The following is a 21,415-nucleotide window of genomic DNA, read 5'->3' on the forward strand; positions in this document are numbered from 1 at the left end:
GTGACTCAGCCACCGACAGGGATGGGCCAAAGTAAAAAATTGGTAGTAGTCACCAAAGCTGTTGTTAAAAGACATGAAAAAATATATGAGGACAAAGGGGGGGTTAATAATTTATGTATTGGAATAGGAACAGGACCCAGGGGCAGTGCAGCTCTTTTAGCAGTCCTGCATATGTTCATGAACTGCCTGCACCAAGAGACTGGCAAATATTTAATACATTAAATCTCTGGAGGGTTGAAGGTGACACAGACCTCACTGCGTTTCCTGCCCTCCAGGCAGCACATCTTCAGAATCAGAAGTTCTGCCTGATGTCAGCCCTGCCCAGCTGCAGGCACAGTTAGAATCTCTCTTGCATGGCTTTCCTGAATGTGAACATGCACCCTGACAGTTTTCCTATCTGTGAAACCACTGAAAACCCCCACTACCCATCTGGGGACACCTGGGACATCTGTGCCATCAGTGCTGGTGCTCAAGAACAGCAGGAGTGTCTCCAGGGTGCTCTCTGCCATCTCAAAGCCTTGAGGAAAATGTGTCCATCCATAGACCCCTCCATGGGCAGTGATCACTCTGGGGCTGTAGAATCATTTTGGAGAATGGCTGTCCCCTCCAAAGGAAGAGATGATCCAAAAATCATAGAGCAGCCCAAGATATGCCATTTTTCACATTAGCAGAGGGAAAACAGGGAAGTCAGATCAACAGGATGATTCTGTCATGCTTCTTTCCAGTCACTGGAGCTGGGGGAAAGATATTCTTATTGCATTAAAGAAGGACACTGCTTGTGCTCCAGTGCAAAATGAGACTGACACTAGAGGACTGTTTCCTGACATAGTTTGGGCCTCTGCCTCAGCCTCTTTCCCTCTGCTGTTCCCAAATAAACACTGAGCTGAAATCATTTGTTGTTCCCAATATCTTTGTGCTTCCATTTGGAGCTGGCTGGGATTCTTGCACCCAGCACTGCACCATATTCTTGTACCTATAATTTCCTATAAGGGAAAAAAAACAACCCTATTTTCTTTTTCAGTCATCCCAAAAGCTTCTTGGCTGTAAATTCATGCAAGGACTTTGTTTCCTTATGAGCACAACACACTCCTAGCTAAAGATCACTGCTGCCAGAGAAAAAGTGAAAAATTGATCCAAAAGTGGGAGTATCACTTGAGGACCTCCACTTCACTGGCACTAAGATGTAAACATTGAAGACCTTTAAAACAAGTAGTTTTGGAAAAGGCTGAATGAGCTCCTGACTGGTAAAATGAGCTGATAAAAAGCACAAGGTCCCACAGAGATGAGCTTTATAGAAGGGTGTTAAGTTTTAAGCTTCTGGAAAACCCAAAACCTAAGGTCATTCTAACTGTCCACCTCGCCAGGTATTCTTTTGACCATTCAAAAATGATAAAATAATATTAAATAGCAGTAAAAGACACTGAGTTGTCCATGCCTTACATCTAAGAGAGCACATTTTGCACAGCACTCACACAATTCTCCTTTCCAGAACTCCGGTGGATATGCAGTTAAACACTTTCAAGTGGATGAAAATTGGATGAAGTACCACAAATAATGGGGAAAAAAAATAAAAATCTGGCACTGTTTCAAGCTGAGAAGCAGCCTGTAATTACCCACCAGAAAGGAACCAATGTTCAGCTAATTCTCTGATTAATTAAATGTAACACACATTAATGTTGTCTGCACACTTCGCACGCAGTTAGATTTTGATCTTGCCTGCATGATTTCCCTCATCTGCACTGCTGCCTTTTGTTTCCTTCCTTTCTCTGGCTACACTGAGAGCTGATAAATCAGAAGTGAGGAGCAGCTCAAGAGACCCAGTACCAGTCTGTGCTGGCCACCTGGCACCTGTTTCCCTCCTCAGCTTCAACTTGGGTCACTTTACAGAGCCATAATCTGCCTGTGGCTGGGGGAGGCTGCTGCTTGTGGGTGGCTGGGAGGACAAGGCTGTAACTCAGGAGGAGAAAATCTTGCAGTTGTTTGAAGGATGGAAGGCCAGGCCTTTATCCTGCTTCAAAGAGGAGGGCTTTGAATGGAAACTCAACTTCGCATTTTAAATATTCCTTTGAACTGAGGAATGACAAGCATAGTCTGTTCCTAAAAATAACATCCTTTTGTATTTATTTATTTCTTTCTTTAGTCCCGAAGACATCTATTTCTGCCCAAGCCTGGTACCCCCTTCACTTTTTAACATTGAAAATTATTTTATCAGAAACTCAGGTTTGGGAAAGAAAAGATGGAATTGATCTCATTGAGATGAATTCCTGGATGAGTACCTCTACTGACTTTTTTTTAACCTCCTTCTTTTTCTGCTCTGAGTTGAAGGCAATGTCCTCATTGTCTCTTTTTTCCTCTGGTTCATGGTGAGGATGGGGTCTCACAGCACAAGTACAGGAGAATTTTGGGAGGAAACCAACCTGGAAGAGCCAGGATGGAACCCTGAGCAACCTGAAATGGGAAAGGTGTCCCTTCCCATGGCGGGGGATTGGAATGAGATGATCTTCAAGGTCTCTCCCAACCCAAACCATTTTCTGATTCTATGAGGATTTTCTGACTGCAGAAGGAAAATTCTGAAAATGGCCTGTTTAGAAAAGGAAATTACTTGATTAATGTGCTAATATCAATTTTATATATATATATATATATATATATATATATATATATATGACAACAGCTTTCAAATGCTTCAGGCATGTTTGTGCTATTGCAAAATTGGCAGCTTCTGTGGTATCTGAATGTTCTGAATGGCCACATGGTCAAAATCTTGAAGCTCCAGTGCGTAATAAAATGTCATTCCCTCCACCAGCAGCTCTGCGTAAGCAAAGCCTATTTTTTTCTCATCGCCGTAATATATTTTAAGAAAATATGATGGTTAATTGAAAATAGATATTTTTTCCATATGGCCTGGAACAAAGTTTTGGATAAACAGAAGACTGAACCGTCTGGAAACAACAGATGGCAGTGTTTTAAAGACGAAGAGATGAAAGCTTGGATAACCAGTGCTGGATGTCAGCGGGGACGGGATGGAGGCAGCGCTCTTACATCTGGGAATTCAGCTCTGCCATATTTCTCTGGGACAGACATGTGGTCCAGGGAGAGCCTTTTTTTTTAATGACAAGTAGGAAAGTGAGCTACCTGTCATACTCCAGCAGCCAGACACAAGGTCTCCTGGTATTTAATTTCAATACTATCAATTGTGGCCATAAATAACGTCCCCAGAGCAATTGGCAGGTGAAGAAGGGTTTGTACCACCAGTACAAAAGTTTAACCTGTATCTCCTATCTATTTACTTAAAATCCTGGGAGAACCATTCTAAAGAGGACAAGGATGGGAAATATAAAAAGAACATAAAAAGTTTTGAATGCATCTGGTAACTCTGGTATGCAAAAAAACCAAATTAATTAAATAAATAAATAAATAACCTACCCCATCCCTTTAGAGCTACCACATTTTTCTCTGACTGCTTACCAGCCATGATTAAAAGGCCTATTCCTAATGGATGTAGATTCATTTTAACTCATTTTAGTAATACCACCCATGGCAAAGGGAGAGCTTATCCCAATTTTTGTAGCAACCTGCGTTAATATTGAAAGGAGATCCCAAGCCAGCACAAGGACTGGCTGGAAAAACACTTCCTTCCCTTGTTACAATGCTCAGCACCATTTCTGATTTTTTTTTTTTTTTTTTTTTTTTTTTTTTTTTTTTTTTTTTTTTTTTTTTTTTTCGGGCAATGCACAACACATTACTTTTAAGGCAGAGAAGGAAATGATCAACCTTTAGTATTTCTCTCTGATAACCTGTTTTTAGTTGTGCAGATGGAAGAATTCAACAATTGGGCCACTTACAATAGCCCTGCCAACCCACCTGCAAACACCCAGTTCTACTGAGCAGGTAACACTCTCCAACTCCTTCCCTCCAATGCACTGACATCAGGATTCCAGGAATAACACAAGGCAGATATGCAAAGGGGAAGAAAAAAAAAACAACCCTGCGTGCCTTTTTTGCTGTTCCTTCATCTCAGTAATGCAGGACAGCTCTGCTTCTGCCTCAGCTGGGAAAGGCTGGACACAAATTATCCTTTGAGCCTTGTCTTCCTTGGCAGAGGTAGAAACGAAGCTCTCACATTAGCAGTATTTTATTGTTATTTTATTGTTTGGGCTTCATATCCAGTTTTAATTTATTTTTTTATTATTATTATTCATGAGTTTGGAGGGATAACAGTGGGTTTATGACAACTTTTGTTCATGTGTTGCTGATATAGGCTCCCAAAGCTCCTCCCAGCTTCACATAGCTTTGAGTCTGGGAATCACACAAACCAGGGATACACACAAGCATATACTGAAATAAAAATCCTTCCTGAACAGTGTTGGGAAATTCAGGCTTGCTGCAAATTGTACTGTGGATAGAGGCAAATTTTGTGTTTTAATACAAACTTGTGGGCAATATTTTTTTAGAGCCTGTTCTGCTCACCATGTGGCACAACAGGAATTTAAATCTCACCTTTTGCATGTTGTTTTGTCTTGTTTCCAGAGCTGGAGTTGTCCATCGGAGCTCCCTGAAGTTTCCCTGGGTTTTGCACAGGAAGGGAGCAGGAGCAGATGTGGAGTGTGCCTCAGCAGTGACAGCACAGGATCTGGAATTTCTTATTGGATCTGGAAGGGTCTGCTCTCACCTCTGCTTTGGTGATTTGTGCCAGAGTCTGAGAGGGCAGAGCAGGTGGCCACTCAAAGGGGGATGTCTGGTCTCCACATCCATGGGACATTCAGGGGTTCTCTGTGCTGAGAACCCACGTGTAGCTGCTGGAATGAAAACCCAGCAGGCTTTAGGAAACCCTTGGCAGCAGCACTGCAAGGGCAGAGGATCCCCTGGGCTGCCTGGATGGTTTGACTGTGACTAATAGATTTTCCCGGGATCAGGTTAGAGATGTTAATTGTATCTCTGTTTAAAAGGAACAGAAAAATCCCCCAGCAAGTGCAGGCTTCTTGCCAGAGAAGAAACATCTGAGAGCTGAAAACATCTCAAATTTCCACCAGGAATCAAAGAGATGTTTCCTCTTTCAAACAGGTGAAATCAGCCCCTTTGGAGTCAAAGGAGTCACACCACCAACAAAGAAAGTCAATTATAGGATAAGGTAGGACCCAAACATCAGGATTTAGAGGGTAATGCTGCTCAAATGACACACAGGCTTTGCTTGAGCATCCACTAGATCTCCCTTTATCCACTAATTGTGTAATTCATTCAAAAGAACAACCAGATTGGTTTCATCTGTTGCATATTGTATGGGCCAAATCCCAGGAAAATATTTCCCTTGGCTCATCCCAAGAAAAACATTCACACACGCTGTTTATTTTGATATTTTCAAATACTATTTTATCTTATGTTTTAGCTAGATATTCCTTTAAACTTGCTCTTCAGATTCCCTGTCCCTTTGGTATCTCTTAATTAGACCTGGTGACTAATTCAAAAGGAATTATTTATTTAACAAATCCCATCCTTTCCCATCACAAAGCATCTGCAAGCAAAACGCTTTTTTTTTTTTTCCACCAAGTTGGTGTTAATTAAAAATTATTTACAGACATTCAGAGCAGAATTCTTTGCCCTTGTGCTTCTTTGAGGTGCATTATCACTACAAGGATGTGCTGTGCAGGGCAGTGATGCCTGAGTTATTCCTTTCAAACCCAATGCAGGGGAATTGATGGGTAGAAAAATTGGTGGGGTTTTATTTGTTTGTTTGTTTGTTTTGGGTTTTTTTTTAATCAAAAGAAAGAGAAACTGGGGAACCACACAATCCTGCTGGGCTTACATGCAGCAGGAAGAACCACTGCAGTCTATAATGCACTAGAGGCAGAGATGAGCCCATGCCAAAGATGCTGCAAGGCTGACCTGACATTACAAACCACAGCTGGGCACCCTAAAAAGCTGAAGCAGCCCCAGAAACATATCATAAAAAGGAGGGGAATAAAAGAATGGCCATAGCACCTACATGGATTTGCTGCTGGCCCTGGGATGGAAACCTCAGCAGGTTCCTCAGGAAACCTCAGGTGGTTCCTCACCTAAACTTTCCACTGTCCCAGGTTGCTCAGAGCCCCATTCAACCTGGCCTTGGACACTTCCAGGGATGGAGCAGCCACAGCTGCTCTGGGAAACCTGTGCCAGGGTCTCACCACCCTCATAGGGAGGAATTCTCTCCTGACTTCCAATCTAACCCTTCGCTATGTCAATGTGAAGCCATTGCCCCTTGTCCTGTCACTCCAGATCCTTGTCAAGAGTCTCTCTCCATCTTTCCTGTGGGTTCCCTTAATCACTGGAAGGCCTCAGTTTCAACCCCATCAGGAGGTTGGGATGAGATTATATTTAAGGTCCCTTCCTACCTGACCCATTCCATGATTCCCACAATGTGTGTGCCCCACCTGAATCATTCATCAGATCCTGCCCAGCCACACCTTCAAGGCAGCCTTGCAGACCACTACCAGCACCAGCATCTCATCCCAGTCAGGTCCTACAACGGGTAAACAGTCTCTGTCAAAAATGTCTTTTTAAAAGTGAATTTTAAAAATCTAAAGGAGCTTAGCATCTTCACAATCATTTTCTTGGGAGGTTTTTTCTGTATGATTTTTAAATGAAATTGGCCACATATTGTCAGAATAGCTTGGTCAGCCCGATTTTGGCAAATAAAGCCAGGAAATCACAGAGAGGTGAAGCTGGGAAGCGAAGCCAAGCAGACTATTGCTGTAAAAAAAAAAACTCCTGTGGAAATTTCCTGTAAAATACCTGCCAGTGGGAGTGACCACACAAGGCTTGGAGAGAGACATCCCACAGGGCTGAGTCTCAGCTTTGGGAATTAGGGAAGAAGCAAGAAGAAAAAAAAAATCTGACTTCCCCCTGAGCCTGGAAGTGTTGAGCAGAGGAAGGAGCCGTGCTCCCAGATGTTCCCTTTTCCCTTCAGCTGGGTGTCACAGATTTCCTGGGCCGATGACGGGACGCAGACCTCGCGGATGTTGCCGCTCGTCTGCCGGAGGCTGCTGTGATAAATAGGTCCGGTGGAAAAAAAAAAAAATAATAATCACTGATTTCAGCATGACCTCTTCTCATTCATTTCTACCAAAACAAGGAGGGGGAGGAGCTTGTTTTGGTGGTGTTTTTGGTTTTGTTTTTTTTTTTGTTTGTTTTTTTTTTTTTTTGTTTTTTTTTTTTTTTTTTTTTTTTTTTTTTTTTTTTGTTTTTTGTTTTTTTTTGTTTTTTTTTTTTTTTTTTTGTTTTTTTTTTGTTTTTTTTTGTTTTTAATGTTAATTTATTTAGAAGATGTTAACTTGGGCGGAAGGGAAAATTAATAATAATAATAATAATTTTAAAAGTAATTTCATCCCAAATGAGGAGCTTGGCCTTATTTTGGCTCAGGAGGTGCCGTGGTGTCCCCCAGGAGCTGGGGCACAGCTGGCTTGTGCCTGTGGAGGGCACGTCATCCCCACTATGACACACAAACTGATAATAAACAATACAACATGCAGCACATGCAGAGTCAGAAGAGACAGGCAAGTAAGAAATAAGAAGCTCGAGATCATATGGGAGATGTAAAGCTTGTGTCTTTTAATACTTCTTCACAGCATTAGCTTTTGCTGAAGGATTAAGCTGCCCTAATCTCCACTAAAGCCAAGAGAATAACAAGCCAGTTATAATTAATCTATTTTCTTGGCTTTGGAGAAAATCCCAAGTTATTTTTTCTTCAGCTACTAAGCCAATTCCAAGGAAAAACTCCTGTCAGTGTCAGTTACGTGAAGAGTGCTCCTGACTGAACTTGAAGCCATGGAGTAGCTTTCAGTGCTTTCTCCTCTGATACTTTGAAGCTTGTTCTGTGGATATTCATGTGTAATTCTGCCCCATGAAAACGTTGGATGTGGTGATTCTAAAAGTCTTTTCCACTCTAAGTGACTCTGCAGCTTCATACCCACTTCCTCTGATTGAGTGCCCTGGGTATGTGGCATTGCTTTCCTTCTGCTTTCTTGCTCCATCTACTGGAACCAGTTCTACATGTCATTGGAATTAAAAGAACATGTCAGGGGTATATTTATTTATTCTTGTCAGAAAAAAAAAGGCAAAAGGAAAAAAAAAAAAAAAGAAACTCCTTAATCCAGTCTTTACTGTTGATTTATTTTAGTTTTATAGCTAAGTCCACATTTTGTAAACTAAATCTTCCCCTTTTTCAGGCTCTTAATCAGTCCTGGCAGTAAGAATACTATTCTAGATCTAATTCTATCCTCATAGGGCTGTCTCCTTACTGACCTACTGTGTTTCCAAACTCTTATGAAAATATGTTGTCGTATCTCAAAAGATTAGATGCAGTGAAACAACAACAAAAACAAGTCAAACCACTCTTCTAGCATCAACAGAGGATGTTTTGTTGAATTTAGATGATATTTGAGTTGTACAAGTCATATAATGTACATAGTTGGCTTGTTAAAAATAATGATAGTTTGAAAAAAAAAAAGCTTTGTAACAGATAGAAGGGAAACTAAAAAACTAAATGTGCCAGAGGAAAGCTTAAACCACACCTGTAAGATTGAATATAAGATTATTGTCATGTTTGTTTGTCCCTTATTTAAAATGGCTACTGGAAAAACTCTGGGAAAATAACCCTCTTAAGAATTAGAGAGTTATCTCTAATCTCCTCATCAGGAGAGGGCTCTCTGTTTAAGTGCTGGGTAGAAAATGTTAGAAGATCTCTGTGTATTTGTGCAACCATTTTGATTTGATTTCTGCTGCCTTTTGTGCTTAGAGTGCATGAGAGAAGTCAGGACTCACTCCAGAAATGGACTTTACCTTGTGGGGCAGATTCCAGTGGGGCTGTGATTTCTCCCTGTGATTTCCCTTTAAGCAGAGAACAGTTTCCTCCAGCAAAGAATGAGGCCATGGACTGGCAGATGACACTGGGAGGGTCTGACATACCAACAAAAATTATGCAGAGCCCCTCATTATCCTCACAGCTCCATGGAGCTCCTCTCCTTGCCCCATTTCCAACTTTGGACCTGGCTTCCTTCTGGTTCTAAAGGCACAACTTTCATCGTCTTTCCCAAAAATGCATTATTTGATTGGGGGGCTGCAGTAGCCTTTCTGAGCTGATGGAGCACGTTGCCTCCCTGTTAACTGCACCCCTGAACTTACTGAAATCAGACACTACAAGGTTAGAGAACAGGGAGACTGCTACAAGGATTGTTATCGGTGACATAAACTGCGCAGTGGATCAATATTCCTTATTTATTTAAATTCAAGGATGATACCTTTTTAAAAGTGACTCACATTGTGTCTGCCTTAAGCTCTTCCCACATGGAGGCACGGTTCTGAAAATCAAGTTCACTGAAGCCAGCCCTAACAGCAGGATGAATGCAGACAAAATCTGCCAGCCAGTTTTGGAGGGTGATCCCATCTCTGGAAAATGCGGGGTCAAATCCCAAACTGCTGGCAGTGCACATTTTCCACAGTGGGGCTCACTGAAGGCCACAGCAATGGAAGTTTGCTGGGGATGCACATTTTTCCACTGCCATCACAGTTTCTCTACATAGAGAAAAAGAAAGAAAACTCTGCTCGAAGGGATACTGAAGCCAAAAGAAAGGCTTTCACTGATTCCAGTGAGGTTTGAATCTGCCTTGCCTCAGGTGGCTGCATTAGAGACATATATAATCCTTTGATAATAATCATTTTGCTCATTAAATCTGTGTCTGTGGAGCCAGGAGTGGCTTGGAAACAGCATGAGTAGAGGAGTTGTTTTCAGTCCTAAGAATCAAGAAAAGTAAAGCCTCAGGATTGTGTCAAGAAGCAACTGAAACTACACATAAATAAAAATATTTCATTAGATCATTATGCACCAATAAAGAGTATCATCAGTCTGTCTCGGAACTTATTTTGGAATCTGGTTGATTTTAACAATTCCACCGAGAGTGGGAAAGAGGCAGTGAGGCACCCTGTTAATTAATGCAGCCATTAATTATTGAATAATCAATTAATTATTGAATACATTTGCAGATGATGGGTAAAGGATGGGAACTGCAGGGAATATTCAGAGTTTTGGTAGCACTGAGGGATTTAGGACAGATTAAAACACATTTAGGAAAAAAACTTGTGCAGACCTTTCCTTGAAAATGATGCATGTGGTGCATACAGACTCTGTAGTCATTTTTTTGCTAAAAATATTCTTCAGCCTCCATTGTCTGTGGGCCTTCCAGATGAACCATGGACTGATGGCCCTTGCAAGGTGAGAACTGGGAGTTCGGGTGTAAATTCTCTTCCTCTCTCTACTTTTAAGTGCAATTCTACTGTTGTATCTGAAATTCTGTGCTCCTGGACACACAAGCCATCCTCCCTAGTACAAGGTGTGCAGGAATTTACCTACAAAGAACAGCTCACAAACAAAACTGGTTTATATTTTCTTTTCAAAAGCAAAATAATTAGACCAGACGGGGAACAGAGAGACCATCTGTGGTTAATTAAAGGGTGAGACTGCAGAGCAGCAACAGATGTTATATTGCAGTAGTCAGAGTTTATTGCCAACAGTCCTGAATATTGTGCATGGTGGACTGGGTATTTCCAACCAATTATTTAACAGGCAGACTTCCACAGAGGTTACCCTCTTCTTCTTCAAAAAAGGAAGGGTTTGAGTGTCATGAATGTTGGAGTTGCAGGAAAGGTATAGATAGCAAAGGTTTCTATATCCTGAGATGAGAACTCAAAAGCCAGCAACACCCATTACAAAAAAAAAGGTATCTAGGATTGATGATTAAAAAAGTGGGTAGGTCTGCATGAAGAAGACATGACAGGAAAGGCCAACATTCCCACAGCTTCACTCAGTTCCTGAAAGCCCCTTTTAAAACTAGAAATAAGCACAGTGAGAGGGTTCACTTGGCTGCATGGATCAGATAGTTCCTCTAACCAATGGCATTTGAGCCTGGACTGACTCTGGAGGAGGGAGCTCCTTCCATCTGGGTCTATCTCTTCTCCTGAAAAACTACTGAAATCACCAGTCCAAGGGAGAAGTTGTGGTAAATGGAGCAGCAAAATCTATGGAGTTTCTGCTGGACAGGAGGTGAACACACCTCACATTTGCCTGACCTGACATGGTCACATCCAGCTGGAGCTACTGAGGCTTTAAAAAAACCATTCCATTCCTCCCTTTTGTCACTTCCTATTTGCACTTGTTCTGATTAGATGTGCAGGTTCAAATGTTCCTAGTGATGAGGCTCTATGGATCCCAGAGTGTGGATCTGGAAGTTTGGGACTAGGTGTAGGACCCGATGCAGTGTTAGCTCCTCACACACACACAGATGCTGATTTTCATTTGTTTGCCTGTTCAGTTGAGGTTTTTATATCTTTATATCTGGAGTGGTCCAAAATGGCTATGAAGTTCTGCACTAAATTTCTATGCAATTCCTTCTCCACTTACTTTTTTGCCCCTTTCCCCTGCAGAGATTTTAGCTGGTTTTCATTGCTAAAGCAAGGAATGACAATAGCCCACAGGTTTTGTTTTGTACCTTTGTGCCTCTATTTGTATCCCAATTCCCTTGGTCCCCACGGAGAGCTCTCCATGCGCGTCCCTTGGAACAGCCATTCTCTGCTTCTGAGGCACAACTCATGGCAAGGGGGGAGCTCTGTGGGTAGACTTACAATTATCCCACTGATAAAAAGGGGGCAGATAAAGTCTGGCTTTGTCCAAAAAAAAGATAACCTGGAAGCTGAGAAGGATGGAATACCTGATCAGTGATCTACAATTACAGCAGCTGATGGGAAGCGGCGTCGGGAGGATCCCAGAGGCTGCAATAGAAATGCAACAAAAGGTGGAATCCTCAGGGAGTGCACCTGAGTCAGGGACTGAACGTGCAGGAATCCTCAGTGAATGAAACTCTCAGGTTTAAGGGAGAAACAGCAGTGGTATCAGAGATAAAGATAATTGAGCTGTCTGTCCTGTTTGTGATATCAGGGGAGATCCCATCTGGACATCAGCCGGGATTGCTGCCGTGCCTCTTTCCCAGCCTTGTTTGGGTGAAATATATAAACCTCAGGAGAACTTGCAGAGCATCAGTGTACATCTGCTGGCTTCTCCAGTTCCTTGTGCTAGGAAATCTAGAAAAACTTTATCATTTTTGGACCACAGCAAGATTTCAGTTGCTTGTTATGGAAATCGTGTGTAACAACAGCCTAATGCACTCAGCTTTGGAATAACATTTTTTCTGACTACTTTGGAGTGACTCACAGTTTTTAAAAAGGTATTTCCTGGGTGGAGGGAGGATGTACAAAATGTACCAAATAGTGCTATTTTAAGGAAACCCTTAATTCTGAATATATTTCATCAAACCAGCCACTGGCAAAGAGGGTGCTCTGCAACCTGCATGCATCCCCTTTCTAAATCCATTTCTGCACACCTTCCCACATTCCCAAAAAAAGGAGAGAAAGAGTTGTGACAAACAAGATTGGTATTTCTACTGTGTAGAAACGTATTTTCTCCCGATCAGAGGTTGTTTGGAGTGAAGAGAATTGATTGAATTTCAAAAAAACTAGAGTTGCAAAAATCAAACACAGATACTTCTAAAGCCCAACAGTTTCAAATCCCCAGCTCCATCAGCAGAGCATCCTCTTGGTGTAAAATAGGGAATAGATGTTATTAATATTGATTACCTGAGTACATTAGACCATGGAATCCCCAACAGGGCTTTGTTGGCCTTTTGAAAGTAAAATGAGACAATTTGTTTTCGAGGAGAAACCATTCCCTCATTTAAGTGCTGAACTTAGAGGGGGGAAATCAAAGGTTGTGTCTCAGCCCTGTCACAGATTTCTGTGACAGAGCCAAAGTCTTATAAAGCAAACAAACAAACAAACAAAAAAAAAAAAAAAAAAAAAAATTCAATCACCTAACAAAACTAAAACGAAACAAAACAATGAGTTTTGACAGGGAAAAATAGGAAAACATTTGCAGAGGACTGAGTTTTTTCAACAAAGTTAAACATTTGTAGTTTTAGTTCAAGCAACATTATCTTTTCAAATTCCTTTTCTATATAAAATGAATAAATAACTCAAAAGTAAATTTTAAAAATTAAACTCCAATTTTTTTTTTTTTTTTTTTTTTTTTTTTTTTTTTTTTTTAAATTTCAGCCCACCCTGAAACACTCCTCTTATTTTGATGTGCCTTATTTTGGGCACTGAATAAAAAAAGAAATTATTTTTGCATCTCCCATTATGTTGCCAAAAGTTGCCACAAAGAAAAAACTTTTCAGCTAAGACATTAGTAAAATCTTAGGCTTCAGAAATATATAAAATAAGATTATTATGTAAAAGAGCAATGCCTGAAACTGAATTACTTCTTTTGGTTTGCATTTTTTATGGTTTTAAAAGTATTGTTGAGAAGAGAAAACAAGAATAAAACCTTTTGTCCAGACTCTGAATTTCAAGCTGGGTTAGAGAGAGAATCTACAGGAAAAGAAACAGATTTTTTAAGAAAGTTTAATTTTCATTCATGACAGAACAAAGTTATTCCTTAAACGCTTGTAGGCGAAAGCTTGTAAGTGAATGTTTATCTTGTTTATCAGTGTTTATCAACGAAATACAGTTCTGCAAAATATTTTACTTTAGAGTAAATCACGACAGCAGCAATTTTTGTTACTTTACGTGCAGTGTACATGGAGATGCCACATGATTTACAGGGCTTGATTCCATTCCCACTCCTCAGCTTTGCACTGGTGCTTCAGTGGCGTGATTCCTCTTGACACTGGCTGAATTCCAGGTCTAAGTGAGAGGAGACTCAAACATGCAAAGTTTGGTTTTTAGTTTTCTCTTCAGGACAATGAGTGCCAAGGAGCTTCCCTGGTTCTGGCAGCCTCAGCCATTCTTATGGCTTCCCTGCTCACCAGCACGTGCATTCCAGGTCCTGCTAAGCAAAGCACAATATAGCCATAGATACAAGTGCCTAGTGATTTAAATTCCCTCTGTTCCCACATCTCCCAGAGCCCTGTGTGCCCTCCAGAGGTGGCACCATGTGGCAGTGTAGGTTAGGAAGGCACGAAGACTCCTTGAGACTCCACATGTTTTGCAAACCATCAGCTGGCAGCTACAGCCAATGAGACCATGAGGTGTGTGCACTTCTCCATGGTCAATCCTTCTCAAGGTCAATCCTTCCCCATGATCAGTTCTTCTCCAAGGTCAGTCTTTCCTCATGGTCAGTCCTTCCCCCCAGTCAGTCCAACCTGCCCAAGGATAAAGATTAAAGCAGGAGTGTCCCCATGCGCTCTGCAGGAGGAGGGATGGTTCTCAGGAGAATTCCTGCATGGCTCCCCAACTCACATCCATCATCAACTCAAAAACCAGCTACAGCCCCAATATAGCCCTTATCTCACACTGATGAAATCTGGAAAAGCTGCAGCCCAGAAGGCATTTAAATTGGAACAGACACCCTCATGTCTGGAGAGTCTAAGGAAGCAAAGGAGCCTCCCTGTCCCTCGTCTCTCCTTCCCTTGTTGCAGGTTTAGAATCGCATCAGGCAGTCAGCAGAGGTGAGCACAGGCTGTTCTCTTCCTTCAGGAGTCACACCACGGTGTGCTGTGAGCTGAAGGAGGTGAAGCTGCCCTTGGGGCTGCGGGGGCACTGGGAGAAGCTGGCAGCCCTGGTCCTTTTGCTCTTGGTCCCACTCTTGCGCTTCCGCTTGTCGCGTGAGATAAAACTTTCAATCAGCTTCAGCTTTTCGTGCTCCTCCTTCAGGAAGAAGTCAACAAGCACTGTCTTCTCCTTTTTGATCTGCTCACTGATGTCCTTGGGGATGTCAGGGATCATCCAGTCAACCAAAACACTGAGGAACATCACCAAGTTCTGCAAGCACAGCAACAGATATGAAGCAAGCATGAAAAATCCAAAATATTCGCACTGGAGCAAAACCAGACCTTTGTTACAGCTATGAGACAGATGTCAAACACATTTTGCTGGTAGTGTGTGGTAGTAAGCAGTTGATTAATGTTTAATTTCAAGAAACAGCTCAGGTTTGTGCACAGCTACCCCTCAGTGTACAGGCTGAATTAAACAAATGGTGCTTCAGTTTGGTTTGAAATAGGAAAGGACACGGAATCATCAAATAATCCATGGCCTTAGTAGATAAACCAACATTATTCTTTACAGGCATCCAAAGGTGCCCCATTCTCAATATCCAATTCCTTGATGCGAGTTCAGAATCCTTTAATGTAAGGACATCCTCCAATACCATCAAAAATCCTACAACACAAGGCAAAGACACCTGTGCATTTCCAGTGTGGCCTGAGCACACAGCAGACAACCTTCATGGCCATTCTGTCCTCAAATCCTTCTGTCTGCTGACAAGCAGGATTGTTTTTACACAATCACAGTGTGCAAGCCAAAACCCCAAACCCCAGGTGTTAAGGTGATTACACGTGGTGCTCACAACATCAATCAGGAAGCAGGCTGGGCAAAAAGTTTTGCTTGCTTGCTTGTGAAATCTATAGATAAGGGATGTTTTGGGGGTTTGTATTGCCATGAAAATGCTTTGAGAAGTTGTGTATTGCCTGGAGAAGTGTGAGAACCCTTGGCTGACAGGGCTGCTAGCATGAACTCTCTGTCCACATCCAAGACAATGGAGTTAATTAACCAGGGAATGTTCTCTGGCAGAGCAGGCAGAGGGTTTGAAGCCCAACAGAACCAGTTGCTTTCAACTGGTTTGCAGCCAGTGGTGGAAAATTACTGAAGGCAGAGCAAAGAGGCAGAAGAGGGCAATACAAACCAGGCAAGATTCACGGAAACAGTTGGGAGCACTTGGCAGATGAGGACAAAAAAAAAGGCAGATTTGAAAAAGAGGGATGGGCCCAATTTGGCTGGGGAAGGATCACAGATCATGGAGGAGAGCAGAAGGAAGCCATTTGAAAGGCAAGCCATGATAGCAAATCCCTTGCTGATGAAATCCTCACACTGGGGACAATTTACTGATCTCAGTTCAAGAAAGTAGCCAAAAAAACCTTAGAGGATTTATTACTTCTATTTATTTCTTGCTTTGGGTAAAGAACAGCAGTTAACAAGCCTACACAGCATTTAAGTGATTTTTACAAGTGGTGCCTCTGAGAGTATAAAAGTTGACAGAGTCCACTTAAACATTCAAAAGCCTGGAGTATTCTGAGGATCACTGGGGTATTCTGAGGATCAAGGGCTAAAGGAAACTGTGGGTCTTGCCTTCCACATCTATTGAACATGGGCTGCTTTGGAACATGCATTTGGATCCATTTATGATGATATTTCTGTGGCTGAAAGTGAAGAAGCTCAGCAGACTTACCTGAAATAGAATCACAAAAGCCAAGCGAGCGGACAAGACCGCCCAGTACTGCTTGGAAAGCTCGTACTGGTGTGGGGACCAGGGTGGTTCTCTGTAGTCTTTGAACCTGGAGATGGAGACAGCTCAGTTATCACAGTTCCAGCAATTTCCTCCAGCATCAATTGCTGTGATTAACGTGATCTTTCCAATCACAAAACCTAAAGAATCAAATCCTCCAGATGTTCTTACTTCAGCCCTTATTATGAAATACAACTTCAGAATTAGAGCTGGATTACCTCTGCTGAATTTAACACGCTCAGTCTGGTTTTCACAGTTGTAACCAAAATCAGATCATTGTTTTAAAGTTGGAAAAGTCCAGATTTTAGAGGATTGACAGAAGTCCCCTTTATTTTCTTAATGTATATTGATATCAATATAGAGGGAATAAAATGCTGAAATGAAACCAGAGAGAAAGTCCAAGGCATTTTCAGGCTGAAGGAGATAAACCTGCATTCATCTCACCTAAAACTTGATTAATTTAGGGAATAATTCAGCCCACATAAAATGTGACTCATGCTTTGGTGATTCCTGTCTTTGCATTAACGAAAGGGGGAGCCATGGAAAAGGCACTTCTTAAATTAACTGTCTAGCCTTGGACAGGATAAAACAGAGCCTTAGTGGTTTGGTGTAAAGACTGTTGCTTTTAGTATTATCATCAATCATTTGGAAGTAAACAACAGGCTAATAAAAATCACAGATGCTCCTAAATTGGAAAGTTTTGAATATAGCAGGAAACACAGAGAGCAATAAGAAATGGAGACAGGAAACGCAATGAGAATAATATGGGGAAATGGAAAATAATTAAAAATAAAACACTTGAAGGATCTTTGAAGGGATGGTGTTTGAAAGTCGAAATAGCCTGGAGCTTGCAGTGGCCAGCAAGTTAGCACAAGTTTAAAATATGGCAACGGGACAGTGTATGAGTTGTGGGTGTATCAACAAGAGTCACAGTGGTGCTGGGGGGGAATTATCCTTCCTCTGAACAGCCCAGGTAAATCCACACCTGGAATTCTGCATTCAGCCATTCAGCTGGGCACATTCCAGAGTGGGGAGGAAAAAAAGAAAGAAAGGAAAAAAAACTAAAAAATAAAGGAAGCCAAAGAAAAAAAGATAGCAACAAATTGAAGGCAGTTCAGGAGAACAGTACAAGGGTTGAGGAGGCTGACTCATCGGGAAGATTAAAGAGCAGCACATGTATTGCTCCACTTTGGTAAGTAACAGCCGCAGTTGGACATGATAACCGTGTGCAAATTGTGCCCTTAGGACTGAAAGGGATAATTTAGTGCTGTTCCCAGTGTTTGACTAGGAGTAATGGGATGAAATTAAGAAAAGGGAAAATCTGTTTTGAATACCACAAAAACCCGTCCTGACAGTAAGATTCATTAGACTGTGCAAAAGCCTCCGTTGGGGGATAATGGAGAAGGTTCATATATAAAATCTGTCAGCTTCAGTTTGCAGGTGCGCTTGCCAAAAATTACCTTCAGGTTCTGCCCACATGGTTTTGCATGTTAAATGACACATTTGCAATCCACACATCCCCTACATCCTGCCCCTCCCCACCCCCAAGAAACTGAGTCTGGAATGCTGGATGTGATTCTGTGCTGCAGCTTCTGGAGACAAAGGACACGAGGTACAGCCCACAGGGAGGACAAAACCACTTTAAATTGGGGGATGTGTTAGACCCTCAATGGTTTTGCTCAGCAGTGCATCCACAGGTCCTGTCTCAAGATTCCTGTGCTGTTCCTGCACTGCCAGATTCCCCCTCTGGTACTTTTCTGGACATTCTGGACTCCCACATGTTGCTCAAATCTGTAGAGTGCTGAAATCAAGGGCCAAAGTCAGTTCCCTTGAATTTAATCTGCTTGAACATCAAAGCCAAGGAAAAACCACAGAGTTTCTTGTGGACTTTGCTGATCACTATAAATCAATCCCAGTTTTGAAATGGAGCCCAGGTTCACCTGGAAGGGTCACCAACTGTGGTGGGTTTTCCATTTAATGCATTCTGAGCTTCACAAACTACGTAAGTGTTGGAGGACATCAGACCCCTTGGAAATTTCACCTGGCTCAGCTGGGAATCACACTGCTTGTGATGCCTGAACCTACACTCAACAGAACACGAGTAAATGATTTATGGTGAAAGAAAATGTTGCCAGAGCTATAGATGAGGTAGCTGGGCCTCCTCCTCAGCTCCTTTTTTAATTTTTCTCTGGCACATGCGACTCCAAGGGGCCTTTTCTAACCCCTAGATTCTACAGGTAGTTTCTTTTTTACAAAGACCATCTTTTCAGCTCAAGAAGCATTTGGACAATATCCTCAGGTGTGATTTTTGGGATCTTCTGTGCAGGGTCATGATGTGATGATTCAACTCAGGATATTCTATGACTCTCTGATTCCTCCACGTTTTCAATGCTTCATTCTTGAAATGTTTGATTCAGCAAGAATGGTAGACACAGCAACCAAACAGTGCTGCAAAAGACTATTGTGTTTCCAAAATAGCTAGAAAGTGTAATTCTACTGAAAAAGGACAAGAATATGAAGTGGTCAATGTGGTTGAAGAATAGAGCACGGAAAAGTTATAAGGAAGGATAGAAAAATGTGCACTGAAAGTAGAGAATTGTAGGGGAAGGGAAACTGGGTGGTGAGAACCACACAACACTTGGACAAATGTCAACTGAAGCCAGAGCTAAGATAAAGATGTTGATGTATTTCAGAAGTTTATTGCGTGTGGCTGGGGAGGGGGAAAAGAAATCTAACTATATATATAGGTGGAACTTCAAATCAGTCCAAATAAGCCAATCTGTTTAATTTCCTTCTTCAGCTGGTCTTAGAGAAGAGATTGGAGAAAACATCCAGAATCACAGAAACAGCAAAGCAGGAGTATATAAAAATTAGTCAGGGAAAAAGTTAGCATTCACCACTGATTATTAGTAATAGATGAGATGAATCTCATGACATTAAGAAAATTAATTCAATGACACATTATAAAGTTGCTGAATGTTAGAGCAGACCCATGTTAAAGGAAAAATCCCTTGAATGACTATATATCTGCTGCTTCCTTTTTTCAGTGTGACCAGCAGGTTTGTATGTACTTCATTATCATACAAGGCTACAAGAACTAAAAAGGAAAAACCAATAAAAATATTCCATATTTTAGCAAGATTTGCTTCTAATTTGCCTTCAGCTATACAAATGCCATTTTTTTCCTGAAATAAAAAATAAAATTACCACTAAAACAGTGCATCAGAACAGCTTTACAGCAACCTTTATTTGGAAGCAGTGCCAAAGAGTTCACAGCACTGTAGAAAATGCTGTTCTAAGTATTTGAAGAATGCATTCTGTATGTTCAGTGGCAGAGTTGTTTCTGGCTTGTTATTTTTAAGATACCTTAATCTCTGGCAATGCCCGTAAGGAGCAAAATTGCAACCACATTTATCTCCAGAGGTCACAGAAATCTAAGAATAAGAGAGGTCAGCTTGTTCCCAATGCATTTGCCAGAAACAGAAATACAGATTTTATTTCCAGCTTGAAGGGGCAGCGTTTGGTTGCCTGTCTCTTGGGACACAAGTTAGAGACCCCATAGTTTATCACAGTGATAGTTCTGTCCAACGCTGAGATTTTGATAAGATTCAAATGAGGCAGATGATTATGAGAAACAGTGTTTGTGGATGCTGACATCTTTTCCCAGTTGTTTCCTGATAACAGAAGAGAAATGCTCCCATAGTTCTGTCTCACTCAGACTAACACATGGTCAAACATCAATTTTTTTCTGCTTCTCAGTCTCTTAGATGGTACCATCAGGCAGGGACCATTTTTGTACCCAGTGCAGATGATTCCCTGTATTTGGGCTCTGTTGAGTATTTGGCTGTGTATGACCATACTAATGAGAGGAGTGCCTTTCATCCCTGTTGTAAATGCACACATATCCAAACACACCAGCATTTAAATGGCTTTAAACAGAGGCTGGTGCCTGACACAAGGTAAAAAGCAGCATAGTGAAAGTAGCAAAATCACAGTGAAGTGGACCAAGATGCTTATTGAAGGAAAACACAGGTGAAGTTAGGGATAAAAAAATTAAAAAGTGCTAGGAAGGTGAGGGTGGGAAAGCATTTCACAGACTTACAATTCTCAAAGTCCAGAGATGCTGCATTCTCTGATGGAATATTTTGCTAACAAACAACTCTCAGCAGCAGAAGTGGGGAATAGCAGAGCTCATGTGCTTATAGGTTGCTTAAAAGTTGGGAATGCACTCACCTATCCTGTGCTGTAGTCAAGGGGAGAAGGTAGGTACCCCCCAAAGGCAATCTCAACAGCACTGCCAGAGTGAGAGGGACAGATTTCTCTCCCTGTTTACCCTGCTTCCAGTGAAGAAACTGGGATGTGTCATTTTTGTGGGTTATAGTTGGGGAAGATACAAATCCCATGTAAAATCAGTGAAAAATATATTGCACATCAAAGCAAGGGAGGGAAATCCACTCTACATTAAGGCTCTCCTTAAATAAATGGAAGAGGAACTTTTATAATTATTTTGTGCCATTGTAGACACCAAGCACAGGGTGGTTTCAAGGGAATCAAAAAGGAAGGTGAGGCAGGCTGTTGAATATAACACTGACCCAAAGAAGCACAGCTGGGGGTTGTAATGCCTTAAACCAGCTCTTTGAATTTCTCCATTTAAATTATTATAAAAATATAAAGCTGCTTTGAAAGATGGAGCCACATTACTGATTTCTCATGCAAACTAGAACTACTCCATAGGTATCTGGTCTTAGGGACATATTTTAAAGGAAGGTGAGCCTTATTTCCCCAATCTGAAAAGATGAATCTGAAATAGAAGACATGCAGAGGGCGACTGGTGCAGGTTTTAAAGATGGGCATAATATTTTGATAACTCATATCTCAGTGAGTAAGGACTGAATTTAATAAAGACAGAGAAAGGCTGGTTCTAATTACTGTGTGTCTATTTTAAAAAATCATTATTTTAATGAAAGCTATATCTTTCAGTAAAGAAAGTGTTAGTTTTCTTTTTTCTTTGGATCAAGCCTGTCTAAATTGTTTATTTTGCCTTTTAATGCCCTG

The 21,415-nt window shown here is 41.4% G+C and overlaps 1 protein-coding gene across 1 annotated transcript in view; it reads right to left on the minus strand.

The window, feature by feature from the left end:
- Positions 1-14,559: 14,559 nt before the first annotated feature.
- The window catches only part of ANO2 (anoctamin 2), a gene marked incomplete at both ends in the record, with an annotated part of 139,386 nt that continues 132,530 nt past the window's right edge, over positions 14,560-21,415 (minus strand). Inside the window, 2 exons of the mRNA XM_083860118.1 lie at positions 14,560-14,841; positions 16,304-16,409. Of these exons, the coding sequence (XP_083716244.1) occupies positions 14,560-14,841; positions 16,304-16,409 (388 nt within the window). The remainder of the gene's footprint in view (positions 14,842-16,303; positions 16,410-21,415) is intronic.

The sequence above is a fragment of the Zosterops lateralis genome (assembly GCF_965231275.1).
Source record: "Zosterops lateralis genome assembly, chromosome: 4".
Lineage (NCBI taxonomy): Eukaryota > Metazoa > Chordata > Aves > Passeriformes > Zosteropidae > Zosterops > Zosterops lateralis.